General features: G+C 48.2%; 1 protein-coding gene across 1 annotated transcript in view; it reads right to left on the bottom strand.

The window, feature by feature from the left end:
* Positions 1 to 7,329: 7,329 nt before the first annotated feature.
* The window catches only part of LOC138963195 (PH-interacting protein-like), a 49,987-nt gene continuing 41,423 nt past the window's right edge, over positions 7,330 to 15,893 (bottom strand). The window contains exons 27-33 of the mRNA XM_070335242.1: positions 15,746 to 15,884; positions 14,742 to 14,897; positions 13,308 to 13,460; positions 12,056 to 12,168; positions 11,528 to 11,703; positions 10,842 to 11,108; positions 7,330 to 10,323 (exon numbers count right to left, since the gene is read on the bottom strand). Coding sequence (XP_070191343.1) covers positions 9,656 to 10,323; positions 10,842 to 11,108; positions 11,528 to 11,703; positions 12,056 to 12,168; positions 13,308 to 13,460; positions 14,742 to 14,897; positions 15,746 to 15,884 — 1,672 coding nt within the window. The 3' untranslated portion in view covers positions 7,330 to 9,655. The remainder of the gene's footprint in view (positions 10,324 to 10,841; positions 11,109 to 11,527; positions 11,704 to 12,055; positions 12,169 to 13,307; positions 13,461 to 14,741; positions 14,898 to 15,745; positions 15,885 to 15,893) is intronic.

The following is a 15,893-nucleotide window of genomic DNA, read 5'->3' as shown; positions in this document are numbered from 1 at the left end:
AAAAAAAAAGAAAAATGTAAGGCTTCTTTTTAAGCCTACTGTCTATATGATACTTACCGAGACAGTACTATTCTTGCACATTATCTATTATAGGCCGAAAAAAAATTGGACAAAACGCTGCGTGGGTACAATTATCTCCCATAACCATGCGCCACCGTGGATCCCAAGCACTGTCTGAGTGCTTCCCCCTTACAGGATGTAGGTGGCGCGTCCTCTTTCTTTATGAGCTGCAGACCCTCAAAAAGCCCATAACATATCAAGAGGGGAGGCGGGAGGGAAACTCTAATAGTACTGTCTCGGTAAGTATCATATAGACAGTAGGCTTAAAAAGAAGCCTTACAGTCAATATAACACTTACCTCGACAGTACTATTCTTGCACAGAATACCAGAGTGGTGTGAGGGTGATATGTAGAGTATTAAACTCCTTAATCAAAATCACTTAAATCCAAGGATTAAGATACCCAGGCAATTTTCGAACAGTACTACCGTAAAAGAAAATATACCCAAGAAAAATACCTTAGACTGACGTGACCATGCTGGCAACCACTGCTTTGGCAATGCCATACGACTGGTCAAGCCTGAGACTGGAAAAGTCTCGCATATAGTGGTTAATAAACGTGGCTGGAGTCTTCCAGAACGCGACCGCCATTATGCTTTGGAGCGAGGCACCCCGCACGTGCGCCAACGAGGAGCCGATAGCCCGAATCTCGTGTGCCCTGATGTCAGGGACCACATCCACTTGAGCATGAACATAAGCCTGTTTGATAAGCAAGGTCAGCCAACGAGCTAAAGTTTGTCTAGAAATATCCGATTGGTACTTCGGATTAAGCGAGACAAACAGTGACCGCTTAGAAGACCGAAAGCTACGTGTTCTATCCAGGTACACTCTAAGGGCACGTACTGGGCAGAGGAAGCGATCAGGGTCATCATGTTCAAGAGTGGGAGCCAAGGCTTGAATGACTACTGGTTTGGACAACTCCGAGGCATTCTGATTCTTGGCTCGAAAGTCTGGTAGGAAAGCCAACGTCACCTGATGTGTGGTGAACTCAATGTCAAATTCCAGGCCACTCAAAGCTTGAATACCACTGAGTCTACGGCAAGTGGCTAAAGCGATGAGGAACACAGTCTTAAAAGTCAGGAACTTGATACTAATGCCTGCCAGGGGTTCAAACTCCTTGCTACGCAGGAGTTTGAGAACCAGGAAGACATCCCACTTGGGAAATGAAACCCGAGGTTTAGACACCGCTGCATTGCTAATACCCGAAAGGACATTAGCGATGAGGGAGGAACTGATCAAGTGTTCAGGTCTGCGACCAGTAGCAGCCGCAATCGTGGAAGTGATGGCAGATTTGTATCCAAGAAGAGTCTTAGAAGAAAGACTCTTCTTTTGATACACTTCCACCAGGAAGTTGGCCAAGTCCTGTGTTGAGGGATAAAGCGGCTTTATCCCCTTGGACAAGGCGAAGGAGGCCCAAGCTCTCCAGCGTAAGTCGTAGAGCTGATTAGTTGATCGCCTCTTAGCGTTCAAGGAAAACTCTACTGAACTCTTGTGCAATCCTAGTGCAAGCAGTTTGGAGCGCACAAGAGCCATGCGGTCAAGCACAGACTCTCTGGACGTGGATGAGGGAGGCCTGATCGAGGCTGGAGCAGACTTCCCCCGTCCAGATTCAGAGGTAGAGGGTCTACGTGGGTGAGACCGCGAAGATCTGGAAACCACGGAGCTGTTGGCCAGTAAGGCGCGACCAAAATCAGTCTTGGCCGTTCCTGCAGATACTTTGCCAGTACCCTCGGAATCAGAGATGTCGGGGGATAGGCGTAAGCATCGAGGAGCCTCCACGAGAGAGTGAATGCGTCCACGTGGAACGCATTCGTGTCTCGAAAGGGGCTGACGTACCTGGGAAGCCGAGCGCTGAATCGAGTTGCGAACAGATCGATCAGAGGACGGTCCCACCTTGCCCACAGACGCCGTAGAACGTTGTGAGCGATGGTCCATTCTGTGGGGAGAACCTGATCGCCCCGACTGAGAATGTCGGCCAGGGCGTTCAGTTTCCCCGGAACGAATTGGACTGACATCCGGACCTGATTGGTCTGGCACCAGAGCAGAATCTCCTCCGCCAACAGGGAGAGGGACCGAGAATTGGTGCCCCCCTGGTGGCGAAGGTAAGCTAGGCATGTGGTGTTGTCCCCGTGGACCAACACATCCTGATCCCGAATCAGGAGGCGAAACTCCAGCAGAGCCCGACGAACCGCCTCCAACTCTAGAAAGTTGATGTGTAGGAGGGACTCCTCCTGGGTCCAGACCCCCTGGGCCTCGTGCAGGTCCAGGTGGGCCCCCCAACCCCGCGTAGAAGCGTCGGTGTACAGGAAGAGAGACGGCCGTCTCGGTTGGATAGGCACCGCAGAGTTGAGCCAGATCGGGTCCAGCCATTGGACTACAGCCTCGTGAAACCAAGGCCCGATCTGGACCAACTCGGTGTAATCGAGAGGCCTGGAAGTCCGATCTGCTACTGCCCGTTGCAGGGGACGTTTGTGTAGCCTTGCAAGGGGCAGCAGCAGAGCGACAGACTCCATGGAACCCAACAGTTCCGCCAGCCGTCTGTGAGGAACAGCGCGGCAAGCCTGAATGGAGAGGATCTTTCGCCTCAGGGAGAGGATTCTGTCCGGGGAGGGAGACACAGTGTAAAGCACTGTGTCGAACGCCATCCCCAAGTAGCAAAACTGCTGGGCTGGCACGAGGTCCGACTTGTGCCACTGTATCTGGAACCCCAAGGCATGGGTCCGGTCCAGGACCTGCCGGGTGTGTTGGAGGCATTGATCGCGAGACTGGGCCAGGGTGAGCCAATCGTCCAAATATTGACGCAGACGCACACCCTGAGCTCTGACCAACGCCGCCAGCTCCTTGACCACCTTTGTAAAAATCAGCGGGGCCAAGGACAGGCCGAATGGGAGGGCCCGAAACTCGAACACTGTGCCCTCCCAAACAAACCGGAGCAGATGTCGGTACCCCGGGGCCACCAGGATGTGGAAGTAAGCATCCTGGAGGTCCACAGACGTGGCCCAATCGTTTGGCCGGATGGCCAACCGGACCGACGAAGGGGTTTCCATCTTGAACTTGCACCTGCGAAGGTACAAGTTCAAGGTGGAGAGGTCCAACACCGGCCTGAACCTGCCGTCCTTTTTGGGGACGGTGAACAGGCGGGAGTAGAACCCCGGAGAAGGCTGAGAAAGGGGGTAGACAGCCTTCTTCTCGACCAACGAGTTCACCTCGTCTTGAAGAGCCTGCCATCTGGCAGGGTCTCGAGGAGGGGGGAACGTCAAAGGTAGAGCGGACAATGGAGGTTGTGACGACAGCGGTAGAGAAAACCCCGACCCCACCACCCTCAAGATAAACTGGTTGGAGACCAGTCTGCCCCACATGTCGCGGGCCCGAAAAAGGGAACCGACGGACGAAAGAGGGGCAACTTGAGGGGGCGTCAACGTAGGGCCGGGACTCACTGAAAATTCTGCTGGCGGGCAGGCGCAGGCTTGCGACCACCCCCCTGGTGGTGCTGCTTACCCTTACCTGTCTGAGCACCCTTCTTCTTGCGCTTGGGAGCACGAGAAGCCGGGGCCGCAGGGGGGAACGCGACAGGCGCCTGAGAGGAGGAAGAAGGAGGCAGTGAAACTGGCTTCTTCTTCTTCTTCTTCTGAGGCTGGGAGCTGGAGGTGACTGTAGCACTTCTCTTACTCCCCGCCGACGTCGCCGAAGCAGCGAGGCCAACCATCAGAGAATCAGTGTTCCTCTGGCGTGTGGACTCCACCACAGAACGGACAGTGCCCGGATGAAAGAGGGAAGAAGGCTGAGGAAACGTGTTCCTCAGACTCTTCCTCATATCCGGAGGCACTAAAGAAGTAGCCAGAAAATGATCACGGAACAGGGCCAACAAGTGGACCCGTGTTCCAATGGCCAATTCTGCCGCAGTCGTCACGCACGATCGCACGGCATGCAAAGCCCGATCCACTCGAACCGTGTCAAGGACCCGAGTGGAATCGGACTCTGCCCGATCGGGAGGGTCCAACAGTGTGGACAGCGTGCTCATCCATGTCAAGGCCTGTGATTGGGCCTCGACAATGGAAGAAACGGTGGCCTCAAGATTGTGGAACGAAGCAGAGCTCAGTTCCACCTTCTTGACCGAAGGCACCTCCCCAACGAACACATCACCGTCAGCCCCACCCTGAACACTCGAAGTCTGGAAAGGGAGAGTTCGAGAGTCAAAGGGAAAAGGGAGGGACGAAACAGATTGGACACGAGGAAACAGTGGAGGTGCGCCTCCCGAAGGAAAGCACGGCACTGAATCCGCGTCCTCCCGAGGAACATAGGTCGCGTTCGCACGTGAATCTGTACTCCTCAGGCGATGTGCTGCCGCTTCCACCGTGGCACTAAGACTAGGGTGGAACGCGAATTGCTGGCGGCCGGATCGTTCATAAAACGAGCCGCCGGCAGACGCGGCGTGTGCCTCCCGCGCCCGGGCCGAAGCGGACTCCAAGGACGAGAGGGCGTCGGAGGGAAGGACGTCCTGAAACTGTTCAAACGTCCTTCTAGCTGTGCGAGGGAGAGCCTCCTGCCTCTCGTCCTCAGACTCCACGTCCTGTGTGTCAACCGAAGGGTTGGGAACACTAGACGACAGACGCTTAAGAGAGGCATCCGTGGCGTCAAGACGCCGCGTGATGTCTGTCATGTACTGTTGGAAAGTACGAAGCATAGCTTCGGAAGTTCCATCAGAAACCGGCAAGGGTAGAGGATCAGTGTTAACCTCAGGGCGACCCTGATCCTCCTCCCCATCGTCCTCTGACTCACTCTCCTCTTCACTTCCCGACAACTCCTCAACAGCAGGAGTGTAGGAAGCTTGAGGGGGAGGAGCCGAAAGTGATGAAGTAGGCTGTGACGAAACGCCCACTGAAGCAAGAGGCCGCGAAGACCCCTGCCCCAAAGACGAAACGTCTCCAGCAGCCGAAGGGAGAGAACAACAAAAACCCTGCGACTGTTGGGTCAGTCCAGCCAACGAACCCCCGCCATTTATAGACTGAACAGGGACCCATCGGGTCTGATCAGAAAAGAAATGGTCCGGTCCGGTCGGGGGTGCCGATCCGGTCCGGTCGGGTGGTCCGGTGTTCCGGTGATCCGGTCCGGTCCGGTGGTCCGGTCCGGTCCCGTACCATCCGGAGGTCCCGTTCGGCACAGAACCATCCGTACCCACAAAAGTGTTCGGGTGGTTCGGTCCGGACGTGGAAACACCGTACCACCCGGACCCGTAGGTCCGGTGGTCCGGTGTGTTCCGGTTCGGTGCCAGACCACCCGGACCAACAGAGGTGGTCGGGTGGTCCGGTCCCGACCGGACCACTGGTCCCGTACCGTACCATCCGGACCCGTAGGTCCGGTGGTCCGGTGTGTTCCGGTTCGGTGCCAGACCACCCGGACCAACAGAGGTGGTCGGGTGGTCCGGTCCCGACCGGACCACTGGTCCCGTACCGTACCATCCGGACCCGTAGGTCCGGGGGTCCGGCAAGGGCCAGAGGTACTGTCCCGCACCGGACCCTAAGGTCCGGTACGGTCCCGTACCATGGGTCCCGTCCGGACCAAACCCGGAGGTCAAGTCCAGTCGGGACCCGTGGGTCCGGTTCGATCCCGACCCGTAAGCCTGGACCGTTCCGGACCCTTGGTCCGGACCATCCGTCACCCGAACACCAGACGCTAAGGAATGGCGTGGGGTCAAGACGGTCCGGTCGGAGGTGTCGGTCTGAGCAACAGAAACAATGTTCCCGTCGCCCTGACCATTCGACAGAAGTACCACGTTCTGTCGAACACCTCCACGTCCAGTAACTAGTCGGCCGGAGCGTTTCATAGAGGGACAGCCACCAGTCACACGGACGTCAGAGGGAACCGTAGTAGCAGTGGTCGTAGGCACGAAGCCTGAAACCCCTGCCCCCACAGGACCGCCCTGAACGGGGTCAATTCGCATCCCAACCCCAGCGGGGAGGGAATTCATAGACCCCGTCATCTCCTCCGATCTCCCCCCCCATGAGTCCGAGACTACTGTCGAAACAGCAGTAGACGACTCAGCGAGGGAGTTCAGAGGAGGACCCGTGTCCCTCCTGGTTTCCACAGCGGTGGAAACCGAGGAGGGCACAGGAGAGGCACCGGAAAAGAAAGAAGTCGAAACCTGAGTCTCTCCCGTAGCCCCTAGATCAGATTCACCAACCCCCAAAGAGGGTTGGGAATCGACCCGCCCCCGGATTCGAGCCAGGGAGGAGAAGGAAACCTTCCCCCCAGGCTTGAAACCGGGAGAAGCTGAAGCCTGAGACTGAGGGCCGGACAACGGCGTCGAAGGGGGGGAAGCGTGTTCCACGGAAGGAGAAGGAGAAAGAAGCTTTTTCTTTCCCCTCGACCTTCCCCGAACCTTCGACGGCGCAGCCCCGCCCGAAGTCCCAGGTTCAAGCCCAGCCTGTTTGAGCAAGCTCGCATTGAGCTTGCTCAAACAGGCTTTCTCCGCCCTCCCTCGCCGCAAACGCAAAGCGTTTGGGGAGGGAGAGTCGGAGCGCCGAAAGGTCCCCCTGTCCGTGCGCAAAACATGACGCTGTGCGCCCGGAGAAGGGTTGCCCCCGGCAGACTCTGGTTCCGTAGAACCAGAGCCCAAAACAAGACGAGACATCCTACCTCGCCCTGTACGTACCCTTAAAAAATCGAGAATTAACAAAATTCAAAGAAAATTAGGTCAATACTCAAGTGAATGAGGCGAAACGAGAAGCAGACGACCGGTCACCACGAAGTAGGACGGTAGGCACGCCGAGTCCGCCACACAACAACGGAGGCACAAGTTGGAAGAAAAACAACGTAGCCTCAAGCCAGAAGTGGAATAACACACAAAAATCCAACAGGTGGTAATCCACACAGAAAAGAAGACTCTAGAATCCAAAATAATCCGGGAGCGCAGCAGAAACACAGCCTACTGTCACGCGCGAAAAAAGAAAGAGGACGCGCCACCTACATCCTGTAAGGGGGAAGCACTCAGACAGTGCTTGGGATCCACGGTGGCGCATGGTTATGGGAGATAATTGTACCCACGCAGCGTTTTGTCCAATTTTTTTTTCGGCCTATAATAGATAATGTGCAAGAATAGTACTGTCGAGGTAAGTGTTATATTGACAGTATTCTTGGTATATTCGGCAAAATCTGTTGCCAGAAGACTTAGAATAGAAGTTAGTATCTCCTTTTCCTTTTTGTGCATTTTATTTCTAATATTTTATTCTTTGCCAAAAACAAATGGTACAATTCATTTTCACATTTGCTGTCAAGTGATAGGTAACATTTCAGGTGTGTTTGTCTGTGTGTGTTTGTCACTGTGTGTGTTTAGAATCAACACCAACTCTGAACCTGAAAATGACAAAAAACAGGAAGAAAAATAAAGAAAACAAAAGTTTTGTGGACGGAAACTTGTTACTGAGGGATATTATGACAATCAAATTATTAACTTGTAATTTTTCGAGGAGTCATGTTTTTCTTCACATTTCTTCTCAATCCCACAAATATACACACCGTTTCTCCCATTTACCCTTGAGCGTCTGGTGAACTGTTCTGCATATTTACAAGTACACACTATGAACTAAACATAATAATCTGTTCATGTTTAAAGTGAATGTTACTTTCGAGTATTAAACTTGCTAAGCTATAAATCAGCTGAACTCTATAGTACACTTTTTATACACTCAGTCACTTCTCATTTTCACTTTCAAATTATCACAACTTAATATGTAAAAGAATTTTTTTCCTGAACTAAAACTTCAGGATGTAACAATGCACATCAGAGTAGACCGCCTAAACCATCAAATGGGATTTATCCAAAATGGATTTCTGCCCCGTATTGTTCGTTCAAATCAATATATATATATGATCATAAATTTACTTAAATGTTCTTTTAACTCTCCTTTCAAAATTTATATTATAACTAGAATTTACACCTTCAATGATAATATATATACTAATTACTATCTAGCCCAGACATAACATTAACTTCTACCATTTCAGTCATTTACTGTAAGAATACAACAGCATAAGAAGTATATTTCTCCACTAAAAACTAATAATTCTGAACTGTCTTCATATATATTCAAGCAGAAATTATTCACTCTGCAGGCATTCTTTCAGCATGTTATAAATGAACTATGGATAAACACACTTTCTTCTAAACCACATACTTGATAAAAAAAAAAAGACATTCAAAACAATGTTATGTTTACAGATAAAACATTCTTTGTGCAAATGAAGATCCTGCTGCCTTTGAAGATGGTTTTCAATGAAATGTTTAGTGACTTGTGAAGTACCATTCAAATCTTGCATCCACTGGACACCATGCAGAACACTGTTTCACCTGTTTACATTTAGGAGTATCAGATAAGGCCTATAACGAAATTTAGTTCAAGTTCCCTGACCAACCCTGCCTTTCCCTCCCGACTAGAAAAAACAAAAACAAAAGAAAAAACAATGACCAAACTCAATTTTGCAGACTAAACAAGGCAAGCTACTCCTCTCTGACATTTAGGGGACACAGCTTGCGCGAGCCACATGCGCCTGGGTAACAAACCAACAACAACAAACTTTAATTCTTTCAAAAGAAAATTGACCAACCTATTTTGAGAGGCCTTGTCATTGGAAACAAACATTTATCTTTTTTTTGGCCTAACAGTAACAGGTGCAAACACATCATTTTAAGAAACTTCTAAGTATACACGACGCTTGTGCATACCTCAACTTAGCCCCTCAGCCAAGGACTTTGTTGGCTAGTACGTTGTTTAACATTGTGTCCTCCTATTTCATTTACTACCACCCAAGGGTCCAACCAAAGCAAATCCTTACAGACAGGTGGCCGTTATGGAAAAGTGAATTTGATAGAAAAGAACCTTGTCTGGGGAAGCTTTGGGTGGTTGTAACGAGCAGGGGGTTCAACTGTATAAGCATTTTCTGTCATTTTAAACAATTCTGCTCTAAGCATTTGCCCTTGTCTTTTTTCTTTTTTTTTTGCCCTTGTCAAACTGAATAATTTTGGTCAAGTAAATCAAGTATAATTCACCCCGTTATCAATGGCTTTGTAATGTACACAACTAAGCATGTTATTATAACAGCGATCGTTTTAGCGTTTACAAGCTATTCACACACCCTCAAACCAAACAGCTCATATTCAAATCATTTTACACATCATTACATCCAACCTATGTTACACTTACACTTTTTACAGGACAATCAAACGATGAGCACACATTCCATTTTACCCAAACTCAAAACATTGCTTCACAGCACTCTCTTTACAGGCTCAAGCAAACTCAACAGTGCTTCATAAATATCCACACTCCGTTCCTGTGAGCAATTCTTCTTCATAAAACACGCAATACTTAAATGATGATGTGGAACACGCGCACAGCAGTATATTATTATGACTGAAAGAATGGCACTTTGGTTTTGCTATCTGCCTTTTCACTCCCCTACTAATACTAGTCAAGTGCTCTTCACACACACAAGCTTCTAGATGCATAGCTACGCACCGCTATTTTCTGGTTTTGCAAACACTCACACACACAGTTTCTCATGCCTATTATTCCTGAGAAATAGAGCAGCACCACAATTCAGTCATCAACACGATTAGCACGAGCTCGTTTCGTCATTTTACGGATGCGTCCTCGACTGCTCACGGACATACTGGTCGGATCACCGCCATATTCATCATCCGAATCTTCCAGATAGTTAAATGTGCGTTTTCCTTGATTCCTGGTTGTGCGCGATCCCGAGCCTGACTGCTTTTTGCCGGAAGATCTCTCCACCTCCACTGTCGCCCGCCGTTTGGGTTTAGGTTTGCGAGTTTGACCTTCTCCGCTCTCAGCTTCCGAGTCACTGTCCTCTGTAACAACATCCGTATCTTCCTCCTCCTCTTCTTCGTCTTCACTGCTGTCGTTATGTCTACGTTTTGATTTACTCCGACTGCTTTTCGATGCGGATTTTCTGTGTGTGCGGTGTGGTGTTTTCGATGTCTTTTTACTCTTTCTCCTGCTACCGCTGTGGTCAGTGTCTGAGCTGGTATGCGTCCCGCTACTGCTTTCCTCTCCATCATTATCGTCTTCTTCGTCAACCAAGTGAAGGGAGGATTCCCTTGAAGAGTAAGACGGAGCGCGCTTTGTGTTTTTGGCAACGTCTTTGTCCTCGTCTTCATCGGAAGACATGTAGCGCTTGGGACGAAGAGATCCTGTCTTGGCCCGGGTACGGTACGATTCATGTCCGTTGGAAACACCCTTCTTGCCTGCACACACAAAAATGCATGACTTTCACTTACAGAAGCAAAAACAAACGTGTCATATAAAACTGAATAATTTTCTTGAAACAAGAAATAAGGATTGAAAATGTATGCTTGTCTCTTACATAACTGTGTCCCTGTTGTCCCTCTTACCAATGAATGAAGGAAACATAGAACAAGATATTTGTCTTGTGCCCGGCATCTGTGTGTTCTGTGTTGCTTGCGCCCTATACAGCGGAACCCCCCTTTTGAGAACCCCCAATTCAAGATTCCCCCATTTGAAGACCTTGCTTTTTCAGATTCTCTCTTCATAACGGCTGTAAATTGACTCCATTTGAAGACCTGATTTTCACAGATTTTTTTATGTCGTTAAAGGAAGGTTCCATTGGAGTCAAATGTTCCCCCTTGGCAAAGCCGAAGTGCTCACAGACAGCCACTCGTAGCACTAGAAATGTGCCTTTAAAAGACTGCAGACAGCATTTAGATGAACATCTGAGGCAAAGGTAAAGACAATGTTACTGTACCTGCACCATTTTTTCTTCTGCTGGAAGAAGGTGCTGCGCCAGGTGTTCTGTGTCGACCTGCTGCAGCCTTTGGCGAGTCGTCTTCTTCAATCTCTGTGTCTTCATCTTCGTTGTAATTTTCCTTGTCAGAAGAATCTCTGCCTTCAGCCTCCCCCTCCTCTCCCTCCGCCTCACCCTCAGCTCCATCATCATCGTCATCATCGCTGCCGTCTTCTACTTCCGTTTTGTCACTATCACTGTCCACCGGGGGTCTGGTGACTGATCGCCCTGAAAATGGCAAATGAATGTTTTTCAATAAAAAAAAAAATCAAAATAAGCATAATATACTGGCAGTCATAACACATACTGAACACATGAAAAAAGAAGCTGTAAACAAAAAAGACAGACAGTACAAAATAATTAATAAATTTAACAACAAAATATGAAGAAGAGACGTTCACAAGCACACCTGCACAGCATTTCTTTCATTAGCAATTTTTCTAAAACAGGTGTGCAAAAAGTATCGTTTGTCAGGTCTCAAAAACTCAAAAACCTGTCGACCATCACCCAACCTCATCATATAGACATACATGATTTGAAAAATATTTTGACAGCTCTTTCAAGTTCACCTGCATGCTGACAAAAAACCCGTCAAGAAGTGCGCATGAAAATGAGAACAAAACAAAACAAAGGTCGGTGGTTCTTACTTGTTGAAAGAGCAGTTTTTGTTCTTTCTTCTGATGACCTTCCTGATGTCTGTGACCTTGCAACCACTGCTGACCTTGACCTGGTTGTCTGTGGTGGCGGCACACTTGACTGTCCACTCTGACCGGTGGACACAGACAGCTTTGTGCTGTCTGCTGCTGCTGAACTAGTAGATGCCCTGGTCAACAAAAAAAGTATGGGTTGTATTTATTTAATAATTCTTTTGTAAAGTTGTACAGTTTGGATGAATGCTATTTTGACTCACAGAGTGAAGTAACATTACAATTATATGGCGCTGCTACTCACACATTTCTAAACAATGTTGCCAACAATCACTAAAACAAATTCACACATTCCTGTTTTTGTTGGTGTTTTTCAAATGACACCCCTACACCCCCAATCAAGTACACACACACACACATACACATCCAATTAGCAGTTGCAAGAACCTGTAAGTGTGCCAATCAAACACAATTTTCTATAAAAATTCATGTTTTGTGACAGCTTGAACTGCAAGGCCTCATTCTCACCTGGCCGAACCAGTGACGGAGGTTTTGCTTTTTGCTGCTGCTCTCCATGTAGTGAAAATCTTCTGAACACGCTCCTCAAACATGGCCGACAGCCTCAGAGTCATGGAGAAGATCTGGAACAATAGGAAATAATTTACTTCTCAATGGAAATTGAAGTTAGGTACTCCAGTTTGCAAAGGGTAATACATGTATGCATAATAATGCAGCCTGGGCAAGGTGCAGGAAAAGTCCTTGGGATCAATAAAACGTCTCTAAATAGCTGATGTACTCTCATAGTAAGGGAAAATGTTGGTCAAGAGAGAAAGGGACACAGACATGTATCTTCCTTCAGGAGCCTTCTCATCAGAGGGGCCTTGAGGTCTTCCTTAATTGAACCCCAGGATAAGGATAAGGAGGATAAGATTTACAGTCCAGTGAGGTTACCCTCATGGAAATTCGGGCTGCTTTCTCCCCGGGGAAAGCGAGCTGCCATACATACGGCGCTACCCATTTTTTTTTTTCATGCATGCGTGTATTCATGTTTCCTGAGACTTATTAATGCCGTGTGAGATGGAATTTTTTTACTTTATTCCAAGTCCCACGGGTATTTGATGGACATTTTTATCTATGCCTATACAATTTTGCCAGGAAAGACCCTTTTGTCAATCGTGGGATCTTTAACGTGCACACCCCAATGTAGTGTACACGAAGGGACCTCGGTTTTTCGTCTCATCCGAAAGACTAGCACTTGAACCCACCACCTAGGTTAGGAAAGGGGGGAGAAAATTGCGGCCTGACCCAGGCCTGAACACGCAACCTCTCGCTTCCGAGCGCAAGTGCGTTACCACTCGGCCACCCAGTCCATTCGGCCACCCAGTCCACTCGGCCACCCAGTCCACTCGGCCACCCAGTCCACTCGGCCACCCAGTCCACTCGGCCACCCAGTCCACTCGGCCACCCAGTCCACTCGGCCACCCAGTCCCAAGTTGATTTCGCAAAGTCTTTCTATCAAAAATTCAGTTCCAAAGCTTCGTGCAGCGAGATTCGTTAAGTAGACTTTGCAAAGTCGATTTCGCCTAAGTAATATGCCAGGCTTTACATTACAGCTCAAACGGTACAAATCTAATTTGCATAAATGAACACAAAAGCATACTCCAGAAATAGCCCCATGGAAGTAACATCACATGCTGAAAGATGAGTAGCCATAACAGATTCACTCAGCATGACCGTGAACCTCACACGGGGCTAAATCAGAATATTGCCCCAGACTTACCCTTGATCTTTTGTTGGTGTTGAAGTTCCGTGAGTTGTGGAAGATGAGTCGCACGTCTTTGGCAAAGTCCACGGGAGACGAGTAGAACTCGCTGACCAGTCTTCCTTCCACGGTCCCCAGGTCCATGGGGTTCTCTATCACGTTGTAGTAATTCTGAACCATAAGAAAAATGGGTCAATTCATGAAGCAAGAAAAAAAAGAATTAGTTTCCAATGACAAGGCCCCCCAAAAAGAGTAAGAAAGTAGCTTCTTATTTGTAAAAAAACAAACTTGGCGGTGAAATTGTTTTTGATTGAAATTTGTTTTTCATTCACATAAGCCTTATGTGGCTTTTATTGGCCGGAAATCATGCAAACTGTGTCCCCTGGATGTCAGAGAAGAGAAATTTTTTTCGCAAAGTCTGCAAAATCAAATCTTGTCCCTTTTAACGCCTTCACTGCCCACCCCGTATGTAATACGTGGTCATTTTTGGTTTGTCGTACGCCCATAACCGTATCTCATACGTGGGATTTGTGTCACCAACATTTCAGGACATTTCTGAAAACTAAATGGGAGGTAACCACTGTCCAAGTACTTGTAGGGGTTCTAAACACAGTTCTTTCCCATAGACCGTTCGGATAAGTTACTAAAGTTGCTACCACGTGTTGAAAACTGTGTTAGCATTCTCGCCATTCACAATGGCGGCCGAAAGTCGGACCTCAACTCGTAGACCTGTTTTCAAGCGATACAGTGTTCTGGAAGCTCTACAAGAAGTGATTTATGGATTACCACACAGAAGAATACTTTTATGGGCTGTAATGTGAGTACCTGATGTTTGACACCAGTTTTAGCAGTGTTTTGTGTGGTTTTACGTGCTGCAATGTGTGTCACTGTGTGTGTGTGTAAGTCCGGAAACTGTAATTTTTGACGAAAATGGTCATTATATCAATTTTTACTATAACAATCACAAACAAAGTCCAATGATCATGTCATCCTATAATAGCCAAGGGTATAAGCAAAACACATGCCAAAGATCTAAGAGATATCTCAATAAATGATCGAGCAGTGAACAGATTAGTGAACCTACCGAAGAAAGCGAAATTTTGCCCTGGCACACAGCAATACCAAAATGCTGTTATACTGTGGCAGTGAAGAGGTTAATAATAATACTTTTTGAAAGGTAAAAAAACATTTCTAGGGTCGAGAGAAAAAAAATAAGGTGTCAGGGAATTAAAAAAAAAATTGGGGGGGGGGGGGGGGGGGGGGGTTGCCTACAGTGCTACTGTTGTGTGTAGTAACCAACAAACCCTTTTTAGCAGAAGTATATTGCTTTCAAACAAAGCACACACACATCAAATTTTAAATACCACAATTACTGTAAATAATGCTTGCACTTGCAACACTTAGTGGGTAACCAACAACTGACTGAAACCAGCAGTCCAAGAGGAGACTTACAGGATATATCTCACGGTTGACTGGTTCCTTGAAGGGGCCAGCATCTTCACACTCCAGCATGAAGGACAGCAGGTCTGAGCACTGTTGTTTCCATGCATTGGGGTCTGGTGGGGGCTCCGTGCGTTGCCGTTTGCTGCGCCGTTCGTCTCCTTCACCCTGCACAATAGTTGTGGATTTCTTCGTGTGTGAACAGATTGTAAAGGAAAAGAACCCTGTGGCTAGAGTACACGGCTTCAGTTAAATGCACGCATGAGACTCGCGCGCACACACACACACACACACACACACACACACACACACACACACACACAATAACTTGTCACCGTAACTATCAACTTTTTTTTAAAGTAGGGAAAGGCGATGCCAAGAACTGCCTACAATTTCAGGAACAAAAACTGCGAAAGAAATTAAGTCCCAGCATCATCTCTGTTATAAAACAAAACATCAACTGGTAGCTTGGACTATTTGCTGACTTCATCTCCATTATTTTTAGATTCCAACCGCTAAAATACAGTGGATCCCCCCCTCCTTCCCCCAACCTCTCTTTCAAGACTCCTCCCCTTTTCAAATCTTTCTTTTACAGCTTTTCTCTTCATAACCTATGTATCTTGACCTCCATTTTAAGCCTCTCCACTGTTTAAAACCTGATTTTCTCAGATTTTCTCAGGTCTTGAAAGGGGGTTCCACTGTACAGTACAACAATCCCTTGAGCCATCGGGGTTCCACTATACAGTACAACAATCCCTTGAGCCATCGGGGTTCCACTGTACAGTACAACAATCCCTTGAGCCATCGGGGTTCCATTGTATGTACAGTACAACAATCCCTTGAGCCATCGGGGTTCCACTGTACAGTACAACAATCCCTTGAGCCATCGGGGTTCCACTGTACAGTACAACAATCCCTTGAGCCATCGGGGTTCCACTATACAGTACAACAATCCCTTGAGCCATCGGGGTTCCACTGTACAGTACAACAATCCCTTGAGCCATCGGATCACTCACCCGCTTGCGTTTACCACCACTGGAGGTTCCCTCAGCGCCATCGTCCTTGTCCTCGTCCTTGACCTTGCTGCCCCAGCTGAACTTCTGGCCACGACTCAGCTCGTCCAGTACGGGCATGGGGTCCTCACAGCTCGGGTCACTGGTGCAG

The sequence above is a fragment of the Littorina saxatilis genome, linkage group LG3, assembly GCF_037325665.1.
Source record: "Littorina saxatilis isolate snail1 linkage group LG3, US_GU_Lsax_2.0, whole genome shotgun sequence".
Classification (NCBI taxonomy): Eukaryota; Metazoa; Mollusca; class Gastropoda; order Littorinimorpha; family Littorinidae; genus Littorina; species Littorina saxatilis.
Note: the sequence above shows the minus strand (reverse complement) of the source record. Positions and strands in the feature narration are given on the sequence as shown.